Genomic DNA, 26,509 nt, shown 5'->3' on the forward strand with positions numbered 1-26,509 from the left:
TTTGAATTATACATTCTTACCCTTTTTACTTTCTTATCTTTAACTATCCTCAAAAATTATCAAGTTTTGGGAGTTCCCGTCATGGCGCAGTGGTTAACGAATCCGACTAGGAACCATGAGGTTGTGGGTTCGGTCCCTGCCCTTGCTCAGTGGGTTAATGATCCGGCATGGCATTGCCGTGAGCTGTGGTGTAGGTTGCAGACGCCGCTCAGATCCTGCGTTGCTGTGGCTCTGGAGTAGGCCGGCAGCTACAGCTCCAGTTGGACCCCTAGCCTGGGAACCTCCATGTGCCTCGGGAGTGGCCCTAGAAAAGGCAAAAAGACAGAAAAAATAAAATTAAAAAAATTATCAAGTTTTTTTCCTCCTAGTTTTCCCAAGACTGCCTATGTATCTTATAGCAACTTTATGCTTAAACGTATCCCAAACTGGACACAAACTCCTCAGTGTGTTGTTAATCTCAGTAAATGACCTCCCCATATATCTTAGCTTCTAAGTTAAAAGTCTCTATTATTTGTATATTTTGACTAAAAAGTTTTGGTGGGGAGTTGGAGGTGGCTGGGATGCACTTAGGTAGGATAATGTCTTTATCAGCTGACTCAAAGAGTTATATTAATATGTAACTTTGCATATAGTTTGCTTTGTTCCTATTTTCTCTCTCATTGAAAAAGTTAAAACTTTTCACTTTTGTGGTCACAAATTAAAGGACCACAATTTTGTTTCACAATTTTGCATTGTTTTTTAATGGCTACACCCATGGCATATGGAAGTTCCTGGTCTAGGGACTGAATCCCAGCCCCAATTGCTGCAGCTGAGGCAATGCTGGGTCCTTTAACCCACTGTGCCAGGGCTCTGGATCAAACCTGCACCTCTACATAGGCCCAAACCACTGTAGTTGGAGTCAACTCACTGCATCACAGCGGGAGCTCCACTTTTTTTGCATGTATTTTATTTAATTTCTTTTGAATTTTATTACATTTATAGTTGCACAATGATCATCACAACCCAATTTTATAGCATTTCCATCCCAAACCCCCAGCCCTTCCCCCCACCCCCACCCTGAATCCTTTGGAAACCATAAAATTTTCAAAGTTCGTGAGTCAGTATCTGCTCTGCAAAGGAGTCATTGTGTCCTTTTTTTAGATTCCACATGTAAGTGATAGCATATGAAGTCGGTGTCTCACTGACTAACTTCACTTAGCATAATTTATAGGTCCATCCATTTTGCTGCAAATGCCATTATTTCCTTCCTTTTAATGGCTGAGTAATATTCCATTGAGTTTATGTACCGCATCTTCTTTATTCACTCCTCTGTTGATGGGCATTAGGTATATTGTCCCACTCCCTTATGTCTTGCAGAGTTTCTGCTGAAAAACCTGCTGATAACTTTATCAGGGTTCCCTTGTATGTTGTTTCTTTTCCCCAGCTGCTTTCAATATTTTCTCTTTAATTTTAGTCAGTTTGCCTAATGTGTGTCTCAGAGTGTTCCTCCTTGGAGTTATTGTATATGGTACTCGTTCTGCTTCTTGGATTTGGGTGAGTGATTCCTTTCCCATGTTAGGACGTTTTTGGCTATCATCTCTTCAAATATTTTTTTTCTGGCCCTTTCTCTCTCTCTTCTCCATCTGGCACCCCTATAAGACAGATATTGGTACATTTAACGGTTTCCCAGAGTTCTCTTAGATTGTCTTTATTTCTTTTCTTTCTTTTCTTTTTTTTTTGGGGGGGGGTCTTTTTGCCTTTTCTAGGGCCACACCCAAGTCATGTGGAGGTTCCCAAGCTAGGGGACTAGGCAGAGCTGTAACCGCCAACCTACACCAGAGCCACTGCAACATTGGATCCAAGCCACGTCTGCGACTTGCACCACAGCTCATGGCAACGCCAGATCCTTAACCCACTGAACAAGGCCAGGGATCGAACCCACTATCTCATGGTTCCTAGTCGGATTCGTTAACCACTGAGCCATGATGGGAACTCCAGTATGGTCTCCTTTTTGCAGACATAGAGTTGTAACCTCCCTTGCTTCTGATGTCTGCCCCCCTCGTGGCTGAAGCTGGTATGGGGGCTTGCTGTAGGTTTCCTGATGTCAGGGACTGGTGCCTACCCACTGGTAGGGGGAGCTGATTCTTGTCCCTCTGATGGGTGGGGCCAGATTTTTCCAAAATAGCCACCTCATGAGGAACACACATTGATGATTATTCCCAAGACCTTTGCCTCCAATGTCCTTCCCCCACAAGAAGCCACAGTCACCCCCTGTTTTCCCAGGAGATCCTCCAAGAACTGCAGTCAGGTCCAACCCAAATTCCTATGGAGTCTCTGCTTTGCCCTGGGACCCAGTGCACATGAAAGCCTGTGTACGCCTTTCAAGAATGGGGTCTCTGTTTCCCCCAGTCCCGTGGATCTCCTGTGCACAAGCCCCACTGGCTTTCAATGCCAAATGCCACAGGGGCTCCTTCTTCCAATGGTGACCTGACATGGGGCTCAGAACTCTCACTCTGTAGGTGAGTCTCTATGATATGGTTACTTTCCAGTCTGTGGGCTGCCCACATGGCAGGTATGGGGTTGCTTAATCAGGTAATCACCCCTCCTACTGCCTCTTTGTCTTCTTGTGAAGAATATCTTTTTTAACAGTTTGTAGTCTGTTTGGTTGAAGGTTGTTCAGCAGTTGGTTGTAATTTTGTGGATTTTATGAGAGAAGGTGAGCGCCAGCCCTTCTACTCTGCCATCTTAATCCTGTCTCTTTTTGCATTTTTTTTTTTTTTTTTGTCTTTTATCTTTTGTCCTTTTAGGGCCACACCCGTAGCATATGGAAGTTCCCATGCTAGGGGTCTAATGGGAGCTGTAGTCGCCAGCCTATACCACAGACACAGCAATGCCAGATCCAAGCCACATCTGTGACCTACACCACAGCTCACGGCAACACCAGATCCTTAACCCACGGCAACACCAGATCCTTAATCCTTAGGCTGGGAACCTCCGTATGCCGTGAGTGAGGCCCTAAAAAGACAAATGAATCCGACTAGTATCCATGAGGATGTGGGTTTGATCCCTGGCCTCACTCAGTGGATTAAGGATCTGGTGGTGTTGTGAATTGTGGTGTAGGTCACAGATGTGGCTCAGATCTGGCATTGCTGTGGCTGTGGTGTAGGCCGGCAGCTGTAGGTCCAATTCCACCCCAGCCTGGTAACTTCCATATGCCACACTTGTGGCCCTAAAAAGCAAGCAAACAAACAAAACAAAAAGAAAAAGAAAAAAAAAGAAAAGAAAAAGAAAATTGATCTATTTGGGTTTTTTTGTTCGTTTGTTTTTTTTGTCTTTTTGCCATTTCTTGGGCCACTCCCTCGGCATATGGAGGTTCCCAGGCTAGGGGTCTAATCAGAGCTGTAGCTGCCGGCCTACGCCAGAGCCACAGCAACACGGGATCCGAGCCGCGTCTGCAACCTGCACCCCAGCTCACGTCAACGCGGGATCCTTAACCCACTGAGCAAGGCCAGGGACTGAACCCGCAACCTCATGGTTCTGAGTCGGATTCGTTAACCACTGCGCCACGACGGGAACTCCGAAAATTGATCTATTTGGAACTGTTACAGGACTGTTATATCCAAAATTAACTCATTATCTTCACACTACTCTCATAATATCCTGTGCAAACGCTATCCCAGTATTTCTCACATTGTATTCTGATTATTGATTACATCTGTCTTTTCAAGAATGATCCTTAAGCCTCTATTCTATACATTGGCCCAGCACTAGCAGCACAAATATAAAACCACTCAGACCTTCCATACTGATTCTCTCCTTTTTTTTTTTTTTTTTTTCCTTTTTTGCTCCCCCCATTGGCATATTGAGTTCCCGGGCCAGGGATCAGATCCGAGCTATAGTTGCAAGATATGCCACAGGTGCAGCAGCACCAGATCCTTAACCACACTGTGCTCAGCAATCCCAAGATGCCACTGATCCCATTGTGCCACAGCGGGAACTCCTGATTCTTTATTTCTGATTGCCAGAGTAAGTAGGCAGACTGCATACAGGGCAGGTTCCAAGTGGGCTTCCCCAAAATGAGCACTGGCAAATGATAGGTTATATTTTCTACTGCTCTTAGGGCCAAATGGGGGTGTTACATATATTAACAAGGACAGTAGAGATCAAGAATGGGAGAACAGGACTTCCTGTCATGGCTCTGCAGAAATTAATCTGACTAGTGTCCATGAGGATGTGGGTTCAATCCCTGGCCTCGCTCAGTGGCTTAAGGGTCTGGCATTGCCATGAGCTGGGTACAGGTTGCAGACGCAGCTGGGATCCTGCATTGCTGTGGCTGTGGCATAGGCCAGCAGCTACAGGTCAGATTCGCACCCTAGCCTGAGAACTTCCATATGCCACAAATGCAGCCCTAAAAAACAAGCAAACAAACAAAAAAGGAATGGGAGCGCATTCTAGCACGTAGCAGTTTGGATTAATTTTGGAAAGAGGAAACCACATTTAGCAAGCAGGGTGAATTTAAAGGAGTCCTGGGAGTTCCCATCGTAGTGCAGCATAAACGAATCCGACTAGTATCCAGGAGGATGCAGGTTCAATCCCTGGCCTCGCTCAGTGTGTTGGAGAACTGGTCTTGCAGTAAGCTGTGATGTAGGTTGCAGAAGCAGCTCAGATCCTGCGTTCCTGTGGCTGTGGTGTAGGCTGGTAACTAGCTCCATTTTGCTCTCTAGCCTGGGAACTTCCATATGCCTCGGGTGCAGCCCTACAAAATCTAAATAAATAAATAAGTAAGTAAGTAAATAAATACAAGATGGACAGTACTTATGTACCTGTCCAAAAAACTCTTGAGTTTTTTGAAGATATGGGTAATGGTGCAGAGGATTGAGAACTGGGCAGGATTTCCCATCTGCATTGTTCCCGAAATTATAGGAACTTGTTGACAAAGCCTTGCTCTGCTCTTTGGTGGCTGTGAGTTATAAGTCCCAGTCATTTTGCCTATGTGATGTGAAGTGCCTTAAGTGTGACTCGATAACTCTATTTATGATGTCCATGTGACAGTTGGTCTGTGGATGATGGGTATTGAATACGTGAATTTAGATTTTGAGGGCTCTGACAAAGACTCTTCAAATTCAGGACAAGAATCATTGTTTCCAAGGGGTTGGAGAAAAGGGAACCCTCCTACACTGCTGGTACGAATGTAAGCTGGTGCAACCACTATGGGGAACAGTACGGAAGTTCCTTAAAAAACTAAACATAAAGCTACCATATGATCCAGCAATCCCACTCCTGGGCATATATCTGGAGGAAACCGTAATTCAAAAAGATACATGTTACCAGTGTTCATTGTAGCACTAGTTATAAAGTGACAATAGCTACGACATGGACCGCAATCTAGGTGTCCATCAGCAGAGGCTGGATGGTGAGGATGCGGTTCATAAGTACAATGTAAAATTACTCAGATATTAAACAGCATGAAATAATACCATCTGCAGCAACATGGATGGACCTAGAGGTTGTCATACTAAGTGAAGTAAGTCAGAGAAAGACAAAACATCTTGAGATCACTACTATGTGGGATCTGATATAAATGACACAATAGGAATTACAAAAAAAAAAACAGATTCAAAGATTTTGAAACCAAACATGTTTACCAAAGGGGAAATTGAGGGGATGGGGGATGAATTAGGGGGTTGGGATTGATGTATACACACTACTATATGTAAAATATTCCAGTGACAAGTATAGCACAGGGAAATTCACTTAATATTGTATAATAATCCGTATGGGAAAGGAATCTGAAAAGGAATGGATATGTTTATGTACAGCTGACGTACTTTGCTGTATGCCTGAAATTAACACAACTTTGTAAGTAAACTATAGTCCAATAATATTTAAATAAAATAAAAGACAAATATAAAAAAAGGAATCATTGTCTCCATTCTGAGGCTCTATTATAAGTTTAGGCAGTTCACTCTTTTATGTAATGCAGCAGAGCCATCCTCAAAATTAAGAAAATTGTCGGAGTTCCCATTGTGGCGCAGTGGTTAACGAATCCGACTAGAAACCATGAGGTTGTGGGTTCGGTCCCTGCCCTTGCTCAGTGGGTTAAGGATCCGGCGTTGCCGTGAGCTGTGGTGTAGGCTGCAGACGCGGCTCGGATCCTGTGTTGCTGTGGCTCTGGCGCAGGCCAGTGGCTACAGCTCTGATTCGACCCCTAGCCTGGGAACCTCCATATGCTGTGGGAACGGCCCAAGAAATAGCAAAAAGACAAAAATAAATAAATAAATAAAGGGAAATTAAAAAAAAAGAAAGAAAGAAAAGAAAATTGTCCAACACAGGCTATGAATTGTCTCATTCTCCTGAATGAATTCATTTATTTACTGAGGTGTAGCCCTGAGAGGGAACAGGTTGACTACAGAGTCTAAGGTGATGGGTTCCTGGGACCTTTAGGGGATTGGAATGGGGAGATCTACTGTGGCATAACCATCCCATCCTTAGTGATAGAAATGAATAACCATTTTATTACATTCCTGTGGGTCAGGATTCAGAGCAGAGCAGGGGTATTTGCTTCACGCAGCTCTTTGATGCTTGGGCCCTCATCTGGAAAGACTGGAATAGCTGAGGGTAGCTCAGATGCCTTGGAATGGCAGGAATCCTCTGGAGGTTTCTTCACTGAAACAACTGGTGCTTGAGCTGGGATGACTCAAAGGCTGCATTCAGCTGGGATTGCTAACTGGGAGTACTGACATGTAGCCTCTCCATGTGGCTTGGGCTTTCTCAGAGCATGGTTGCCTCAGGTTGTCCATCTTTTGACATGATGCCTCAGGAATCCAGGAGTGAGTGTTCCGAAGAACAGGGTAGTCTCTGTATGGCTGAAGTGACCTAGCATCACTTCAGCTGTGCGCCATTTATCTAAGCAGACACAGTGCAAGCAGATTCAAGAGCAAGGTACTTAGATCTTTGCATCTCGACGAAGGGAGAAACTACAACTTAAAAATCATCACAGAAGTTCCCGTCGTGGCTCAGTGGTTAACGAATCCGACTAGGAACCATGAGGTTGTGGGTTCAATCCCTGGCCTCACTCAGCAGGTTAAGGATCTGGCCTTTCCATGAGCTGTGGTGTGGGTCGCAGACGTGGCTCAGATCCCACATTGCTGTGGCTCCGGCATAGGCCAGTGGCTACAGCTCTGATTAGACCCCTAGCCTAGGAACCTCCATATGCCACCAGAGTGGCCCTAGAAAAGGCAAAAAGGCCAAAAAAAAAAAAAAAAAAAAAAAAAAAAGATCACAGAGTTCCCCTATGGCACAGCCATTTAAGGATCTGGTGTCCTCTGCAGTGGCTCAGGTCCACATGTGTGGGTGTGGCCAAAAAAAAAAAAAAAAAGTCAAAATATGGAGTTCCTGTTGTTACTCAGTGGTAACAAAACTGACTAATATCCACGAGGATGCAGGTTCAATCCCTGGCCTCAATCAGTGCATTAAGGATCCAGTGTTGCTGTGAGCTGCAGTGTAGGTTGCAGATGCGGCTCGAATCTGGCATTGCTGTGGCTGTGGTGTAGGCCAGCAGCTATAGCTCTGATTTGATTCCTAGCCTGGGAGCTTCCATATGCCACAGGTGCAGCCCTAAAAAGCAAAAAAAAAAAAAAAAAAAAAAAAATCAAAATGTGTATTGCCTTTTAGGATTTTCAGGATTCTTTTTGGACCAAGTTCATGTCTCATATAACTCTGCATAGTGCATAGTGGAAGGCTTTCTGCCAAATTTGAGGCTACCAGTAGTCAAGGTTTTAAGGGGATTTACTGGACTATTGGGATAAATTTGTGATACAAAGGACTTCTGTCTGCCAAAATGTTTAGGTGGCCATGAGAGCTTTCCAGGCCTCTTCTATATTCCTCCCTTCTGTAGTTGGGAGTGCAGGATTTGAAACCTTCTGGCTCTGGTAGTCTTGCTGACACACAAGTCTGAGCCTTTTACTTCCTTGCTTACAATTCTTTAGGGACTCTCCATCATCTCTAAGATAAAATCCAAGATCATTAGCATCACATTGGCCCCTTCATGATCTGATCCTGACTACTGAAAACTCAGACGCTATGCTATCATCCAAAATATGAAAGGCAAGAAGTTCTCTATCGGAGCAGCAGGGAAGGATCCCGTGTTGTCACTGCAGCAGCTTGGGTTGCTGCTGTGGCACGGGTTAAATGTCTGGTGTAGGAACTTCCACATGCTGTGGGTATGGCAAAAAAAAAAAAAAAAAAAAAGGGTTAGGAGTTCCCCATGCGGCACAGCAGAAACAAATCTGACTAGTAACTGTGAGGTTGGGGGTTTGATCCCTGGCCTGCTCAGTGGGTTAAGGATCTGGCATTGCCATGAGCTGTAGTGTAGGTTGAAGATGAGGCTTGGATCTGGCATTGCTGTGCCTATGCTGTAGGCCAGCAGCTGTAGCTCGAATTAGACCTCTAGCCTGAGAACCTCCATATGCCTCGGGTGTGGCCCCAAAACGCAAAAAAAGTTTAAAAAAATATTAAAGGCAGTGTTTATATATATTATTGAGTTCAAATCCCAGCTCTGCTGGGATTTTCTAGAGTATAAGGGGAAACTTTCTTTGCTCAATTGAGCGCAGTCCACAGCAAAAATGGCTTAGTTTCCACTAGTTTCTCTATTCAGCCAGTTCACTAGGGCCCAGCCACCAGATGGATTCTAATTCTGGAATCAGTGCTCCCCTTTGACCCAATGTCAGCCCTTTGGTTCTGACTCCCTCACCCTCACAAAGAACAGTTTTTCAGGGGCCCTGTCCTTTTGAGCAGTCTGTTCTTAGGGCCTCCCAGTCCACCACACTTTTTAACTTCCTTCCTTCCTTCCTCCCTCCTTTTTTTTTTTTTTTAAACAATGTCCTCAGGTGTTCCTGACGTGGCTCAGCGGTTAACGAATCCAACTAGGAACCATGAGATTTCGGGTTTGATCCCTGCCCCTGCTCAGTGGGTTAAGGATCTGGAGTTGCCGTGAGCTGTGGTGTAGGTTGCAGATGCAGCTCGGACCTGGCATTGCTGTGGCTCTGATGTAGGCCGGTGGCTACGGCTCCGATTAGACCCCTAGCCTGGGAATCTCCATATGCCTTGGGAGCGGCCCAAGAAATGGCAAAAAGACAAAAAATAAATAAACAAATAAATAAAAATTAAAAAAAATGAACAATGTCCTCAAGCCTGTGGAAGTTCTGAGCCCAGAGACTGAACCCTTACCATAGCAGTAATCAGAGCCACAGCTAAAACAATGCCGGATCCTTTACCCACCAGGGCCCTTTCAACCACGGAGAATCCTTCATCTGGACACATTCTGCCCAGCAGCACCTAAGGTCCATATAGCAATCAACATGTGTGCCTGACACAATGTAACCTGTTTATAGGACCTGAGCTCAGGTCCTGATTCAGCCCCAATATCCTAGTACGATTTCAGGGAATTCATTAATGCCTTGAGGTAGGGTTGCTGATAAAATACAGGGGCCAGTGAAACTCGAATTTCAGATGAACAATGAATAATTTTTTAGTATAAGTATGTCCCATGTGACATTTGCATGGATCATATATGGATAATTATGCCTTTTTTGTGGGAAGAAGTTGAAACAGCCTCAAAAGGTCTGTGTCAAAGAATTCTTTCTTTCTTTTTTTTTGCATTTTAGGGCCGCACCTGCGGCATATGGAGGTTCCCAGGCTAGGGGTCGAATCGGAGGTGTAGCTACCAGCCTACACCACAGCCACAGCAACACCAGATTCGAGCCGTGTCTGCAACCTACACCACACCTCACGGCAACGCCGGATCTTTAACCTGCTAAGCAAGGCCAGGGATTGAACCCGAACCTCATGGTTCGTAGTTGGATTCGTTAACCACTGCGCCACGACAGGAACTCCAGGAATTCTTTTTTTTTTTTTTTTTTTTGTCTTTTTTGCTATTTCTTGGGCCGCTCCCGCGGCATATGGAGGTTCCCAGGCTAGGGGTAGAATCGGAGCTGTAGCCTCCGGCCTACGCCAGAGCCACAGCAACGCAGGATCCGAGCCGCGTCTGCAACCTACACCACAGCTCACGGCAACGCCGGATTGTTAACCCACTGAGCAAGGGCAGGGACCGAACCTGCAACCTCATGGTTCCCAGTCGGATTCGTTAACCACTGCGCCATGACGGGAACTCCCCAAGAATTCTTGATAAAGGATTTGCTAAAGGAACTTATGTATTTGGGTGACTCAGAATGGGTGGGTAAAACTATTGCATGTAACACACTTGTATTAAAAAACTATTCGTGGAGTTCTTGCTGTGCTGCAGCAGGTTAGGGATCATAAGTTGTCTTTGCAGTGAGGAAGGTTCCATCTCCAGCCTGAAGCAGTGAGTTAAGGATCTGGCATTCCTGCAGCTGCGTGGTAGGTTGCAGCTATGGCTCAGATTAGATCCCTGGCCTGGGAGTTTCTATATGCCGAGGGTGCGGCCAAACACACAAAACCCCAAAAACCCTACAAACTATTCGCTGTTTATGTGAAATTATAATTTGGGAGTTCCTGTCATGGCTCAGTGGTTAGCGAATCAGACTAGTATCCATGAGGACGTGGGCTCGATCCTTGGTCTTGCTCAGTTGGTTAAGGATCCGGTGTTGCTGTGAGCAGTGTGGTGTAGGTTGCAGACTTGGCTCTGATCTCACACTAACTGTGGCTGTGGTGTAGGCTGGCAGTACAGCTTTGATTAGATCCCTAGCCTGGGAACCTCCATATGCTGCAGGTGTGGCCCTAAAAAGACCAAAAAAAAAGAAAAAAATGTAGTTGAGCATTTGTATTTTTTTTACTTGCTAATTCTGGCACTCTACCATAAGGCTAACCATAGCTTTCCCATGTTCATGGGTACAGAGTAAGAACTGGTATAGACTGAAAAGAGGACTAAACATGTTTTCTTCTTTCTTTCTTACCAATGATTTAACTATTTAACCTTGAAATACCAGGGTGAACTGGAAGAACCACTTCCAATTCTTTTAGCTTTAACGTCCGCACATTATTATTATCATTGTTTTCAGGTTTTACATAACGATTGCATGAATATGAGATTGACCGTGTCACCAATAATGGCCAGTGGTTTCCTTGTTAAATTCCTAGAGCAGGGGTTCCTGTTGTGGCTCAGCAGTTATGACTCAGACTAGACTCCATGAGGCTGTAGGTTCTGTCCCTGGCCTTGCTCAGTGGGTTAAAGATCCAGATTTTTTTTTCTTTTGTCTTTTTAGGGCCACACCTGTGGCATATGGAGGTTCCCAGGCTAAGGGTCGAATCCGAGCTGTAGCTGCCAGCCTATGCCACAGCCACAGCAATGTTGGATCTGAGCCTCGTCTGCATTGCTGTGGCTGTGGTGTAGTGTGGCAGCTGCAGCTCGGATTCGACCCCTAGCCTGGAAACTTCCATAGGCCACAGGTTCAGCCCTAAAAGGAAAAGAAAAAAAAAAAAATTCCTAGAGCAGAAAGATGTTGCATGAAGTTCTTGAAGTCACAGACATGGAAAATTAAGTTACATAAGTAGCAGACATTCAGGCTGAGAATGGAAGGGAGGTGAAACATGTACACTCAATTATCCAACAATCCCCTGAGGCTGGGACTAGAACTAGAGGAGAAAGTTGAAATCTTAATTTCTGTTTCACCACTAAGTCATATTGCAACCACCATTTAGTCCTTTTTTTCTTACCACTATTTGTAATTCTGTAATCTGGCTAACCTTCTCACCAAATTCTAAAGCATTTCTTTTTCCTTTTTGGGGGTTAGGGGGGTGGAGAATAAGTTTCATTTAGAAAAAGAACCATGAATTCGAACACTGCAAATGGTGACACAATGCAAGTCTTCCTGCCATCCTGATCCCTAGCCCCTAAGTCGAAGGTTCCTAACTTGACTTAGGGACCAGAGTCTAAAGGCGGGTTTCCAGAGTATGCGAATTCCCTGCATGCATCATTTTCAATGGACTGATGATTGGGCCTCCAAACTTTTATCTGAGCTCGAAAGGTTCCGTGCCTAAGAAGTCTGGAGGCAGGATTGGCTGAAAGGACTGATGCAGCCAGTGATTCGGAAGGAGCTGGTAAAAACCTGTCTTAACTCGTCCGGGTGAAAAACGTTTACCCTCATCCACCCAACTTCGGCCCCTAGGAAAATACGTCCCCGTAGGCGGGATCACCGCTGTTTGCTTCCCAAGTTTTTGCCTGCCGCATTCCTTCCCTCCAGCGCGTAGGCGTGCGCTGACGTCATGACGCCGCACACGCAGCCCCGCCCCTGCAGAGATCGGCGCTGGGACGGACCCCGGGCTGCTCTCAAATCCGGAATGTGAGGCCTCGGCCCGCCTGGTCTCGGCTCTTTGGCCAGCTCTGCACACGGGCCTGCGCCCGCTGCCACCGCCCCCAGCTCACCCGGAGGAGCCAGGGCGGCCGCGCCCTTCTGCCGTGTGCCCGCGTGGCCAACGCCGTCTTTCCGAATCCTCCGGGGCCGCAGAGGGGTTCGCTACGGAGGGAGGCGGGGGCCTTCGGGAGGAGGAGGCGGAGGAGGCGGAGGAGGAGGGAAGGAAGATGGCGGCCGTGGAACTAGAGTGGATCCCAGAGACTCTCTACAACACCGCCATCTCCGCTGTCGTGGATAACTACATCCGCTCCCGCCGAGACATCCGCTCCTTGCCCGAGAACATCCAGTTCGATGTTTACTACAAGGTACAGACGGTGGGCTACCGACCGTGGGCCTGCTCTCTGCCCTCCTGCCGCAGCCCCTGGGGCCGCACCCCCTTCCACGTCCGCGAACCCCCCGCGTTTAACCCCTTGCTCCTCCTGGCAGGATCGCCTCCCAAGACATCTGGGACGGTGTTGGGGAGTCCAGTATAGGGACACCCATCTGGTACCCTCTGTCTCTCAAACCCTTGGCTTTGATTGATACGTCTAAGAAATGAGTCTTTCCCCCCTTTTGCTTTTCCCTCCTACAGTGGGGCCCCTTTGGATAGGCCTTTTGCGTGGACTTTATTGCGCCCTCGACCCACTCAGCTCTTCCCTTCTAGCCTGTGTCTTCGGGATATTTTCTGCCCTCCCTTCCCAATTAAGTAACAGCATCAGCTGGACTTTTTGCTTTGCTCTTTTTCCCCTCCTTCTTACTTTTCTCCTCCCGTCGCCCTCCTTGCCAAGTGTTTTTTTCTGCTACGTGTTCCTTCGTTTCACCTTTTTCTTCCTAATCTGGAGGGAGTTGAGGAATTATTGGAAGTAGTCGTGTGCCTTATTCACATATTCTTTAAAGCTTTGGTTTTTGTTTATAGTGGGGATTGAGTGGGGGGTTCTATTAATATGGGAGTGGTGCTAAACTACTTGAAGGGGAAAATCTTTCGGGGGGGGACCTTTAGAATTAGAGTTTAAATTATGGTCATATATTTGAAAGTTGTAGTCTTGCAGCATTCCTAAATTGCTCCCCCTCAAAAATCAGAAAAAGTCTCCTAGTCAGTCTCTGAGGAGTTTAGTTTCAAGGGTAAGTGTCTTTAGACGTGGACAGTTTTGCAGTGTTTAGAGAGGGAGGAGAACTTTATGGACTCAGAGCCTCCCTTTTCCTCTCCCCCACATTTGAGTGTGAACAGTAGACTTATTCAGTCCTCCTTGCCTTGAATCCATGTGGATAACTCCAGTAGCCACTTATGCAAAATTCGACCAGAAGTAAAGTGTGATTTATCTTTTAGATCTAAACACTTCCTCTTGATTTGTAAGTTGGCTGGAATATTGTAAACTGATATTTAACAGATGTGTGTGTTCTTATTTTATATGTACAGTGTTTTATGGCAGTTGTTTCATTGGGAAGATTGCCCGCTTCCTCCACCCTGGAATATTTTTTCAGAAAGCAGCTGACTTGCTGCATTTCACTAAATCCAGCTGCTTTACACCAATTAGAACAATTAAAAATTTTTCCTCCTAGGTATTTGGAGAATATTCAGTTTGGTCATTTATATTATTATTTGGGGCGGGGAGGAGAGGTTAGAGAAAAATCTCCCTTTATTCCAAACCCCTTTGATACATTGACTTACTTTAGTCTAAGGACATTTTGTATATTTAAGATTTGTTCCTCCCAGGAAGGATGATTAGATTTCTTTCTCAACCTGGGAAACTGCAGTTTTGCGCGTGTGCTAACTCTACTCATTTTATTAAATTGTATGTAATCTTTTACTTTTTTTAGAAAAAAAAATCATTGGAAATTTAAACAGTACATTTAGTGGTTGATTTCCTTCAAAGTACTTGGATATCTTCTAGTAGTTACTTTGCTTCTAACTGAAGCTTTTCGTTTGAAGATTATTAATAGTGAATATGAGCAGGTGGTGCTTTTGCCACATTTTCTGTTGCACGTAGTCCACAATGTTTTAATATGGTGTCTTTTTGGTACATTTTTACTCTTTAATAATTGTATGCCTGTTGGGAATGTGGCACTGTGCTAAAGTGAGGGCGTGTGCCTGGAACTGTAGGTGCTTTTATACACTTACTTTGTTTAATCCTGACAGTTAAACTATAAAGTAGGGCATAACCCTGTTTTATAGGTGAGAAAGTTAAGTAGTTTAATCAAGGTCTCATACCTAATATTTAGTTCTTGCTTTCTTGCTTACTGTCTATAATTTCCAGTTTTCTCCACTTTAGAGCCCAGAAGAAACTCATAATCAGATCCCTTCAGACATCCCAACTTCCATCAACAGGCATGGTCATAGACAAAATATACTAGTATAAAATTCCCCCATCCCAATTCATCGTAGTCCAGTGTCACTTTATTAATTTTTGTCAGTAGCTTCAGGTGACGGCACAGTCATAAAGCTTTAGGAGACTGGCTTGTGGAATGAAAGGGAGGTGAGAAATAGGCATGTTGACTACTCCCTAAGAAGGGAACGGAGAGAGGTATTGATATGTAGAAAGGGTCAAATGTGAATGTTGTTAGAATGTTAGAATACATGTATAAATATATTTATGTTTAATGAGCCTATCAGTCTTAAATTGGAGTTGAGGAAAGAGTACTTTGGAAGTTCCCGTTTTGGCTAGTATCCATGAGAACGTGGGTTCGATCCCTGGCCTTGCTCAGTGGGTTAACGATCTGTCAAGCTATGGTATAGATTGAAGACCTGGCTCGGATCCTGTGTTGCTGTGCTCTGGCATAACCTCTAGCCTGGGAACCTCCATATGCTGCGGGTTCGGCCCTAAAAAGACAGAAACGAATACTTTTCCTCTAAGATCAGATGGAAAGAGTTAAAGGTGAAGTTCCCACTGTGGCTTAATGGAAACGAATCTGAGTAGCATCCATGAGGACGCAGGTCTGATCCCTGACCTCGCTCAGTTGGTTAAGGATCTGGAATTGCCGGGAACTGTGGTGTAGGTTGCAGACATGGTTCGGATCTGACATTGCTACGGCTGTGGTGAGGGCCAGTGGCTGCAGCTCCCTCCCATTCAGCCCCTAGCCTGGGAACCTCCATATGCCTCGGGGGCAGCCCTAAAACACACACACACACACATGCACACGTACACACACAAAGAGTTAAAGGCATAAAGTATTAACATAGGTAAGTTTGCAAAGAATGGTTATTATGAATTAGGAGGTAAGATCATCTGCTGAGAGTAAGGGATAATGGTGGCTTTTTGTAGGAAGGCTAAAAAGAAATTGGAAATGGCTGCTAATAAGATATGTAAGAAGGGAAGCTTACTAAAAATGTTTTTGTTTGTTTGTTTGTCTTTTCAGGGCTGCACCCGAGGCATATGGAGGTTCCCAGGCTAGGGGTCTAATCGGAGCTGTAGCCACTGGTCGATGCAACGCCAGATCCTTAACCCACTGAGCAAGGCCAGGGATCAGACCCACAACCTCATGCTTCCTAGTCAGATTCGTTTCCGCTGCACCACAATGGGAACTCCCTAAAAATATGGTTTTTTTTATTTTAAATTGATGGGATGTATAGATTGTTAAATAAAATAGTGCCCTAGAATAATGTCTTTGAATCAGAATGGTTTTCCTCCAGAGGCATTTACAGTTTAGGTACGAAAGTACATAAAGTGAATATGGAGTTCCCTGGGGCCTAGAGGTTAAAGGATCCAGCATGTCACTGCTATGGCGTTGGTCACTGCAGTGGCCCAAGTTTCAATCCCTGGCCTGGGCACTTCCCTGTGCTGTAGGTGTGGCCAAAAAAAAAAGGTAGATAAAGTGAATAGAAAGAATTGTAAAATTGTATACCATGTGAAAGCAAATAGAGTGAAAGAGTAAAGGGCTGGTTTTTTCTGGGAATGAAGTTTTATCTTTTCTTTTTATTGCAATGGCTGAACGGTCTATTTTATGTCCTGTTCTGATTATAGAATTTGTGATATAGTTAAGTTTTTTTTTTTTTTTTTAAAGGGCCATACCTAAGGCATATGGAAGTTCCCAGGCTAAGGGTCGAATTGGAGCTGTAGCCACTGGCCTATGCCACAGCCGTAGCAACTTGGGATCCCAGCTGCATCTGTGACCACACCACAGCTCAAGGCAATGCTGAATCCTTAACGCACTGAGCAGGGCCAGGGATCGAACCCACGTCCTCATGGATACTAGTTGGGTGTGTTACCTCTGAGCCATAATGGAAATTTCATGATAGAGTTAAGTTTTGACAACATGGAGTGCTGTTGTGTAATGTGTTCTATTTATTTTTTTTGGGCTTAAACGTGATAATTTGGGTTTTTAAAAATTATTATTGTATGAGTCTCATGGTGAAAACCTTATGAATTAATGCCTGATTTAGTATTAGAGTTGACTTAATTTTTTCTTTTTCAGTGTTTATTTCTATTCTTAGTTGTATATAGCCTCAATTAGTATTCTGATTATCTTTTAAAATTGGCTAGTAACAAATTGAAAAAAAATTCTTGCAATATATTTGACAGCCAAAGGGTTAATATTCTTTTCACATAAAAAAACCCTTAGGACTAATAGGAGTTCCCGTCGTGGCGCAGTGGTTAACAAATCTGACTAGGAACCATGAGGTTGCGGGTTTGATCCCTGGCCTTGCTCAGTGGGTTAAGGATCCGGCGTTGCCGTGAGCTGTGGTATAGGTCGCAGACGCGGCTCAGATTCCGCGTTGCTGTAGCTCTGGCGTAGGCCGGTGGCTACGGCTCCAATTAGACCCCTAGCCTGGGAACCTTCATATGCCTCAGGAGCGGCTCTCAAAAGGCAAAAAGACCAAAAAACAAAACAAAACAAAACTCTTAGGACTAATAAATTGAGAGCAAAAAAACTTTTTTGGGGAGAGTGGGGCATTAAAGAACATAAATAGCCAACCATACCATGTATCTGGATGGGAAAGTAATATATTATGTCAACTCAGTTTAAGCTGTGAATTTATTACAACTTGCATCAGAATCTCAGAATTTTATTGGATATAGAAAACTGACTAAATAAGATACTTATATGGAGGAATTAGTTACATGAGAATAAATGACCCAAAGAAATTTTTTAAGATGTACAATACTTAAGATAGTTGAGTATATCAGAAGGCTACTTTTTTTTTTTTTTTTTTTTTTGACTGTGCTCGTGGCATGTGGAAGTTCTTGGGTTAGGGATTGAACGCAAGCCACTGCAATGACAACACTGGCTTCTTAACCTGCTGCACCACAAGGGAACTCCAGAAAGCTACATATTTTAAAAGAGTATAGTATTGGCACAAGACCAGCAAAGAGGGAACTTGATTATAGAACATAGTAGACAGTCTAGATAGAAACCAGAGCATATTTAAGAATTTGTGGCATTCCCACTATGGTACAGTAGGTTAAGAACCTGACGGTAGCAGCTCAGGTCACTGGAGGTTCAGGTTCAATCCCTGGCCCAGTGCAGTGGGTTAAGGACCCACTGTTACTGAAGCTATGGCTTAGGTTGCAGCTGTGGCTCAAATTCAGCTCCTGGCCTGGGAACTTCCATATACCCTGGGTTTGGCCAAAAAATAAAGTAAGGAGAACCTATTATGTTGAAAAAGTCATAAGACAGTGCCTTATTTTATTTTATTCTATTTATTTTTTTGGCCACAGCATGCAGAATTTCTCAGGATCATACCTGAGCCACAGCACTGACAATGCCAAGTCCTTAACTGCTAGGCCACCAGGGAGTTCCCACAATGCTATATTTTAAATAAATGGGGAGTTCCTGTTGTGCCTCAGTGTTAACGAACCCAGCTAGTATCCATGTGGACTTGGGTTCAACCCTGGCCCTGCCCAGTGGGTGAAGGATTCAGCATTACTGTGAACTGCAGTGTAGTTCGAAGGCTCAGTTTGGATCTGGTGTTACTGTGGCTGTGGTGTAGGCCAGCAGCTGCTGCCCCAGTTGAACCCCTACCCTGGGAACTTCCATATGCCGCAGGTGCAGCCCTAAAGGAAAAAATAAATAAATAAGTGGGGGGAAATTTGTTTTTTGGGGGGAAAGTGAGATCTCTACTTTGTACCATATACCAAAATGAATTTCAAGTGAATTAAAGATTTAAATATGGCAAATAGGATCATAAAAGTATCAGAATAAATTACTGCGTCAACATTTTACGGTTGGAAATGAAGAAATTCTTCTTTAAAGAAATTATTTTTAAGGTAATTAAAAAATTTTAGAAATGTCAAATATTATAAAAATAAGTGATATAGAAGATGAAATCCTGTTACTCATCTTGCCAACACTGCAATGCCATCTTGGCATAGAGAAGGGTTTTGTAAGCATGAAACCAACACCCAGGAGAAAAAAAAGTAATTGATGCTTTTGAGTACATTAAAAAATACAGGGGAGTTCCTGTCGTGGCTCAGCAGAAACGAATCTGACCAGCTTCCATGAGGACGCAGGTTCCATCACCTGGCCTTGCTCAGTGGGTTAAGGATCTGGCGCTGCCATGAGCTGTGGTGTAGGTAACAGATGTAACTGAGCCACGACAGGAACTCCATAAGCACGTTTTTTTTAAAAAAAGACCATGCAGATGACATTTGTCAGACAAGGGCTGAATTTCCTAATACAGAAAGATCTAACGCTAATCAGTATGTAAAGGGCAATCAACTCATTTCTAGAAGACCAAAATAGCTATCTTACAGAACAGGAAAATATAATGGAAGGCTGATAAACATCAAAAGATGCTCAAATGAAATGCAAAGTAAAATGCAGTGTTGGCGTTACCCTCGTGGAGCAGCAGAAACGAATCCAGCTAGGAACCATGAGGCTGTGGGTTCAATCCCTGGCCTTGCTCAGTGGGTTAAGGATCCGGTGTTGCCGTGAGCTGTGGTGTAGGTTGCAGACGCAGCTCGGATCTGGCATTGCTGTGGCGTAGATTGGCAGCTACAGCTCCAATTAGACACCTAGACCCATAGAACCTCCGTATGCTGCGGGTACGGCTTTAAAATAACAAAAGACCAAAAAAAAAAAAAAAAAAAAAAAAAGAAGAATGCAGTGTCAAGCCAAATCAGTCATGAAGGAGAAAGAAAATCTGGAGGACTTACACCATTAAATGTCAAGCTATAACAATTAAGATAATATGATATTGGCACGTGGGTAGATAAATAGATCATTGGAACAATACAGTCAGTCCAGAAACAGACTGACACATGTATACACCTGATTTATGATAAAAGTGACATGGTAATACAGTGGGTAAAGGAGAATCAAATAAATAATATTGACAGTTAGGTATTCGTAGGGGGAGAAGGATCATGATCTTATATCATATGCAGTTATCCTTTTGGGGTGGGTTACTGATCTAACTGTGACAAACAGTTTTTAAGGAAAAAGTTTTTACTATACCAGCAAAGATTTATTAAATAGGATACCAAATGAGCTAAATATAATATAATTTGACAAATGGGCCTATATTAAGATCAAGAATATCTATTCATTAAAAGATACCATTAAAAGAGTGAGATGAAAAGACAAGTCCAGAGTGGGAGAAGATATTGGCAGCACATATATTTGATAAAAGATTCAACCTGCATCTAAAGAACTAGAGATTAAGAAAATGAGAAATAACCTATTTTTTTTTTTTTTAATGGGGCAGTAACTTCAGTAAACATCCAAAAAAGGGATACTTGGAGTTCCTGTCGTGGTGTAGTGGAAACAAATCCGACTAGGAACCATGAGGTTTTGGGTTCAATCCCTGGCCTCGCTCAGTGGGTTAAGGATCCGACATTGCCGTGAGCTGTGGTGTAGGTTGCAGACGTGGCTCGGATCTGACATTGCTGTGGCTATGGTGTAGGCCGGTGGCTACAGCTCCAATTAGACCCCTAGCCTGGGAACTTCCATATGCCGAGGATACGGCCCTAAAAGGACAATAGACAAAAAAAAAAAAAAAAAAAAAAAAAGATATTCGAAGATCCATGAATCATTTGGAAAGATGCTTAACTTCATTTCGTCTTAAGGGAAATTGCATTCCTACTATACTTTCCTCAGAATGACTAAATGAAAAGAAAGTGTTGGTAAGGATATGGAGCAATCAGAACTCTCACTTAACTGTTAATGGAAGTGTTAATTGATACACCATTTTGAAAAACTAGCATTATCTGCTAAAACTGAACATGTATATATCTATATCTATACCCTATAACACAGTAATTCTACCCAAGATGTATACACTGAAGAACGTTCAGAGCAACACTGTTCATAAAAACCAAAAAGTAGAAGCCATCCCACTGCGTATCAATAGGAGAATTAATAAATTATGAAATAGTCATATAGTGGAATATTTACAACAAAAATGAATGAATTGCAACTGTTGGAAACCACATGGATGAATCTCACAGATGATACTGAGTGAGAGAAAATAGTCATAGGGATATATTCCAGAGGCTTCCAAACTTTCTCCCTCCACAGCACTCTGGGGCTGTTTAATGCACTATTTAAGTAGTTAGATATAGAAAGCTCAATAATACCTATGTCCTAACAACTTGGAAGTTCCTCTGTGGTGCAGGTCACAACTGTGGCATGTGTTTGATCCCTGGCCCGGGAATTTCCACATGCCACAGGTGTGGCCAAAAAAAAAGAGAAATACTTGAAATTGAAGGAAAAAATACGTTTACCTCATTCTTAAATAATGACAATGTTTGTGTTTGGTGGGCACTATACAGCTTTTCAAATCTTGGGATCAGGTTGGTCACTACCATTCTCACATTCCATTCCACAATGATTTTTGCATCTCACCTTTATCATAGCAACCACTGACAATGCTACCTCACAAAGACAAGACATCATTGAAAGGAATAGAACAATCTAGTATTTGGCGTGGGGTAATACAGATGTTGAATAGTGTTTCTTTCAAACTTAAAATATCTCTAGTGTACTTTGGACACTGGAAATTTAGTGTATGATTCCATTTGTATGAAGTTCAGAAAAAGGCAAAATTCATCAAAAGTGTTATAAGTCAGGAGAGGTTACCGCACGAGGGTAGTGACTATACAGGGGCACAAAGGGAGATGTCCGGGATTCTCATAATTCTTTGTGTCATGATCTTCATGTTGGTTATAGGTGTGTTCCCTTTGTGAAAATTTGTTAGGCTTTATATTTAATTTATTATTACATGTTTTCATCAAAGTATGGTTGACGTACAATACTATGTAAGTTACAGGTGTGCTTGTAGTGATTCATAAGTTTTTTTGTTTGTTTTTTTAAGGCTGGACCCATGGCATATGGAAGTTCCCAGGCTAGGAGTCAAATCCTTAACCCACTGACAAGGCCAGGGATCAAATCCGCATCCTCAGGATACTAGTCGGGTCTGCTAACCACTGAGCCTCAGCAGGAACTCCCACACTTTAAGCATGAGTTGTGCATTCATCTGTATGTATGTTATACTTCAATAAAAGGGTTAACAATTAACATCATCTTCACTTTCTAGATTGTTGTGGTTTAGTAATTCAAGTCGCTCAAACCCTTTAGCCCACAATAGTTTTTCTACAGAAATGCTTTTAGACTGTGCAGAAAATTCTGTTTAGGGAAATTAAGTGTAGTATTGTTTATGATCATAAAAATTAGAAACAGCTATATGCTAATCAATTAGGAATGGGATATCATACTGTGATTAGAAAGAAAGGAGTTCCCATTGTGGCTTGGCAGGCTAAGAACCTGACACTGTCTCTCTGAGGTTGTGGGTTTGTTCCCTACTCACGCTCAGCAGGTTAAGTGTCTGGCGTTGCCACAAGCTATAGCATAGGCCTGCCGCTGAGGCTTCAGTTCGACCCCTAGCCTTCGAACTTCCGTATCCTGCAGGTGCACCTGTAAAATAAAGAAAAGAAAAAATGAGGATGCTGTATACACTGGGGTAGAGATGCCAGAGCAGTTGTTACAAAGTAGTATGAATAACAATCCTGTTTGTTGTTGTTGTTTAAATGGAGAAATTTATGTGTGCATTTGTTTACACATTGAAGAATCTAGAGAAACACAAAATTCTAATAGTGTTTATTCAAGGGGTAAGATAGTAGTCATTTTTAACTGTGTACATAGATTCTCTTTATTTTTTTTTAATACTGCTTGGATTTTTATGACTGTGTTTTGTTATATAAAACAAGTAAAGTTGAATTTTTTTTGTCCTTTTGCTTCCAAGGCATATGGAGGTTCCCAGCTAGGGGTCTAATTGGAGCTGTAGCCACTGTCCTACGCCCAAGCCACAGCAGCGTGGGATCCGAGCCATACCACAGCTCACAGCAACTCACGGCAACGCTGATCTCCAACCCACTGAGCCAGGCCAGGGATCGAACCCACAACCTGATGATTCCTAGTCGGATCTGTCAATCACTGAGCCACATCGGGAACTCTGAATTTTTTTTAAGAATAAGATATCTAGGACTTCCTGGCGTGGCTCAGTGATTGATGAATCTGACTAGTATCCATGAGGACACAGGTTTGATTCTTGGCCTTGCTCAGTGGGTGAAGGATCCAGCGTTGCCGTGAGCTGTGGTGTAGGTTGCAGACGCAGCTTGAATCCCACGTTGCTGTGGCTCTGGTGTAGGCCGGCGGCTACAGCTCCAATTAGACCCCTAGCCTGGGAACCTCCATGTGCCGCGGGAGCGGCCCTAGAAAAGGCAAAAAGACACAAAAAACAAATAAATAAAAAAAGAAAAGAAAGAAAAATAATTCAGCTAATTAAGTAGTTAATTCACTAGCTAGCCAAATCAGCAAATGTGAGAAAGCTTACATTCTCAAAATTAGGAATGAGAAAGTAAAAACAACCATAGGTACAATGGAAAGGGGGGAAAATATTTTGTTAAAAATTTCTTAATTATTTTTATTTTTTTCTTTATTTTTTCTTTATTTCTTTATCTTTTAGACTGCACCCCCAGAATGCAGATGTTCCTGGGCCAGGGATTGAACCCATGCCACAGCAGTGACAACACCAGATCTATAATCCACTTAGCCACCATGGAACTCCAAAAAAATAGCTATTTAAGTTGTAGAATAGCTTCTTTAGATAACGAATAGCTTGTATAATTCTGTACTAATCAGTCTGATAATCTTACTGAAATGTGTTTCCAGGAAAATACAAATGACTAAAGAGAAGTTGATAAAAACTGACAAAGAAATTGAGAAAGTATACTTTTCCTTTTGTCCATGTGCCTTCTCCCTCAAACACAACTCCCACCAATTTTAGACACTTTTCTTGGATATATTCAAAGAACAGTTGATACTGTTGATTTTTTTTTTTACTTTTTTAGGGCCGCACTTGCGGCATATGGAGATTCCCAGGTGGGGTCTAATCAGAGCTGCAGCTGCCGGCCACAGCCACAGCCGTAGCAACACCAGATATAGGCCAGATCTAAGCCGAGTCTTCGACCCACACCATAGCTCACAGCAATGCTGGATCCTTAACCCGTTGAGCGAGGCCAGGGATCAAACCTGCAACCTCATAGTTCCTAGTTGGACTCATTTCCACTGCACCACAACAGGAACAGAGTTTTAAAACTATTATTTCTCAGCGTTCCCATCCTGGCTCAGGGAAAATGAATCCGACTAGGAACCATGAGGTTTCAGGTTCCATCCCTGGCCTTGAGCAGCAGGTTAAGGATCCAGCGTCACTGCGTACTGTGGTGTCACAGATGCGGCTTGGATCTGGTGTTGTTGTGGCTGTGGTGTAGGCCGTCAGCTACAGGTCTGACTCAACCCCTAGCCTGGGAACCTCCATATGCCACAGGTGCGGCCCTAAAAAGACAAAAAAAAAAGAAAACGATATGATTTCTCTCCAAATCCTGTATCTTAGAGCCAAATTTAATACCTTAAATGTGTAATGAATAAAAACGTTTTTAACATCTGAAACGGAGAATTAAAGTTTATGACATTTAGTCTTGCAAATCAGGAAGAAAAAGAAGACTGTCACATTGACAGCGACTTTTTTTTGGTCTTTTTAGGGCTGTGCCTGGGGCATGTGGAAGTTCCCAGGCTAAGGGTTGAATTGGAGCTGTAGCTGCCAGCCTATGCCACAGCCACAGCAACAGCAGATCCAAGCCGAGTCTGTGACCTACACCACAGCTCATAGCAACACCAGATCCTTAACTCACTGAGCGATGCCAGGGATCAAACTTCAGGAACTCCCAAATGCTTTTCCTTTTCAATTTAAAAAATGTATATGCAGTTCTTCTGGAATCAAAGGAAAAAAATGTTTTAATGTTGGCTATCTCGAATACCCAATGAGTTTTCTTTTTTTTAACAATTAAAAAAAGTTGAGTATAGTTGACTTACAATGAACTGTGTGGAGAATGTGTTTTCTTATAGAAACAAAATGTTTTCTTAAAACCATACTCTCTTCTTTTTACTGCCTTATAAATGCACTCCTGTTTTCACCAAAATTGTTAGTGAAGCTAAAAAGAAGTTGAGGAGTTCCCGTCATGACGCAGTGGTTAACGAATCCGACTAGGAGCCATGAGGTTGCGGGTTCAATCCCTGGCCTTGCTCAGTGGGTTGAGGATCTGGCGTTGCCATGAGCTGTGGTGTAGGTTGCAGACGCGGCTCAGATCCCACGTTGCTGTGGCTCTGGCGTAGGCTGGCGGCTACGGCTCTGATTAGACCCCTAGCCTGGGAACCTCCATATGCCGAGGGAGTGGCCCTAGAAAAGGCAAAAAGACCAAAAAATAAAAAAATAGAAAAATAAAAAATTAAAAAATTAAAAAAAAAATAAAGAGAAGTTGAGAAACTTCTTATTTAACTATAGAGATGAATGACACATATTGAGTTATATATGGCTGGTTATCATTGTTGGTTAAATTTTACATTTAAGTAGGGTTTTTTTTTGCTTTTTTTTGTTTTGCTTTTTAGAACCTTACCTGCAGCATACGGAGGTCCCCATGCTAGGGGTCAGACTGGAGCTACAGCTGCTGGCCTCGCCACAGCCACACCAGTGCCAGATCGGAACCATGACTGCTGCACCACAAGGGGGAACTCCTAGATTTTTGTTTTGACCTTCCATTTGTATCATGGTAGCATCTTCCACCATTAACCCAATTATGCTACCTTGAAAATTATGCCATTGACCTATCAAATGAGAGACAGAGTTAGAGAATCTGGGTGTTAGAATTGTAAGTTCATTTTTATAATGATTGGGGAGAAAAAAAACCTCTTAATTTCTTATTTAATGAATGGTAAATTTAATTATCTGTATATGTGGATAGTGTATTTAAATGTTAGGAAAGGGTTGCCCTCCCAGTGGAGTATTAACTGTTTCCTGTGCTTTAAATAATGTGAACATGTCCACTGAACCTTTTAGCTTACTTACCAATAAGCAAATAATTGCCCTGCAAGATACAAATAATCATATGTTGGTAAATTGTATTTTTTAGGTATGACATAGAATCAATGAGTATGGAGCAACTGAGAAATTAAAATATTATAAGAAGTGATTTTTTTTTTTTCTTTGTTTTTTAGGGCCACACCGGGGCACATGGAGGTTCCCATCCTAGGGGTCCAGTCGGAGCTGTAGCCACTGGCCTACACCACAGCCACAAGCAATGCTAGATCCAAGCCGCTTCTATGACCTACAGCACAGCTCATGGCAACGTTGGCTCCTTAACCTGCTGAGCAACCTGCAACCACATGGTTCCTAGTCGGATTTGTTTCTGCTGAGCCACAGCGGGAACTCCAAGAAGTGAGAAATTTGAATGTTGGTTTACCTCCAGAAGAAAGCTTATTTTTCGTGTGCATATATTAAAATAATTTTGTACTTGCTTTAATCCAAGAATATATATAATCTGAGATTATAGTGCAAACAACAGATAAAGGACATAATATGAAGTACGCGATGCAATATGAGAATAAAGTAAAGGAATATTAAGTTATATTCCTTCCAAAGGGAATTTTTTCAGAGCTGTATTTTAAATTAATTTTTTTTTCTGTCTTTTTTTTTTTTTTTTTTTTTTTTTTAAGCTATTTCTTGGGCTGCTCCCGCGGCATATGGAGGTTCCCAGGCTAGGGGTCGAATTGGAGCTGTAGCCACTGGCCTACGCCAGAGCCACAGCAACGCGAGATCCAAGCCGCGTCTGCAACCTACACCACAGCTCACGGCAACGCCGGATCCTTAACCCACTGAGCAAGGGCAGGAA

At 43.1% G+C, this 26,509-nt stretch overlaps 1 protein-coding gene, 2 long non-coding RNA genes and 1 pseudogene across 5 annotated transcripts in view; 2 read left to right on the plus strand and 2 right to left on the minus strand.

Moving 5' to 3' along the window:
- LOC100736689 (large ribosomal subunit protein uL11 pseudogene) overlaps window positions 1-12,224 on the minus strand; it is a 37,936-nt pseudogene extending 25,712 nt beyond the window's left edge.
- A 6-nt stretch (window positions 12,225-12,230) lies between these two features.
- Window positions 12,231-26,509, plus strand: part of APPBP2 (amyloid beta precursor protein binding protein 2) — a 64,715-nt gene continuing 50,436 nt past the window's right edge. For all 3 annotated transcript variants that reach the window (XR_014821333.1, XM_013981135.3, XM_084985077.1), the window contains exon 1: window positions 12,231-12,676. Coding sequence is in view for 2 of the 3 variants with exons in the window: in XM_013981135.3 (XP_013836589.2) it covers window positions 12,539-12,676 (138 nt within the window). In the remaining variant the exon portion in view is untranslated. The remainder of the gene's footprint in view (window positions 12,677-26,509) is intronic.
- Window positions 12,520-18,361, minus strand: LOC146398221 (uncharacterized). The gene is made up of 3 exons (XR_014821367.1): window positions 18,145-18,361; window positions 17,123-17,769; window positions 12,520-15,696 (listed from the first exon to the last, which is right to left on the minus strand). It is a non-coding gene; the product is annotated as an uncharacterized LOC146398221 (long non-coding RNA).
- Window positions 20,055-23,170, plus strand: LOC146398222 (uncharacterized). The gene is made up of 2 exons (XR_014821368.1): window positions 20,055-22,846; window positions 22,965-23,170. It is a non-coding gene; the product is annotated as an uncharacterized LOC146398222 (long non-coding RNA).

Source organism: Sus scrofa, chromosome 12, assembly GCF_054392235.1.
Source record: "Sus scrofa isolate SSC_HxYL_T2T_F1_AM1 chromosome 12, Sscrofa_HxYL_maternal_Yorkshire_Landrace_v2.0, whole genome shotgun sequence".
Classification (NCBI taxonomy): domain Eukaryota; kingdom Metazoa; phylum Chordata; class Mammalia; order Artiodactyla; family Suidae; genus Sus; species Sus scrofa.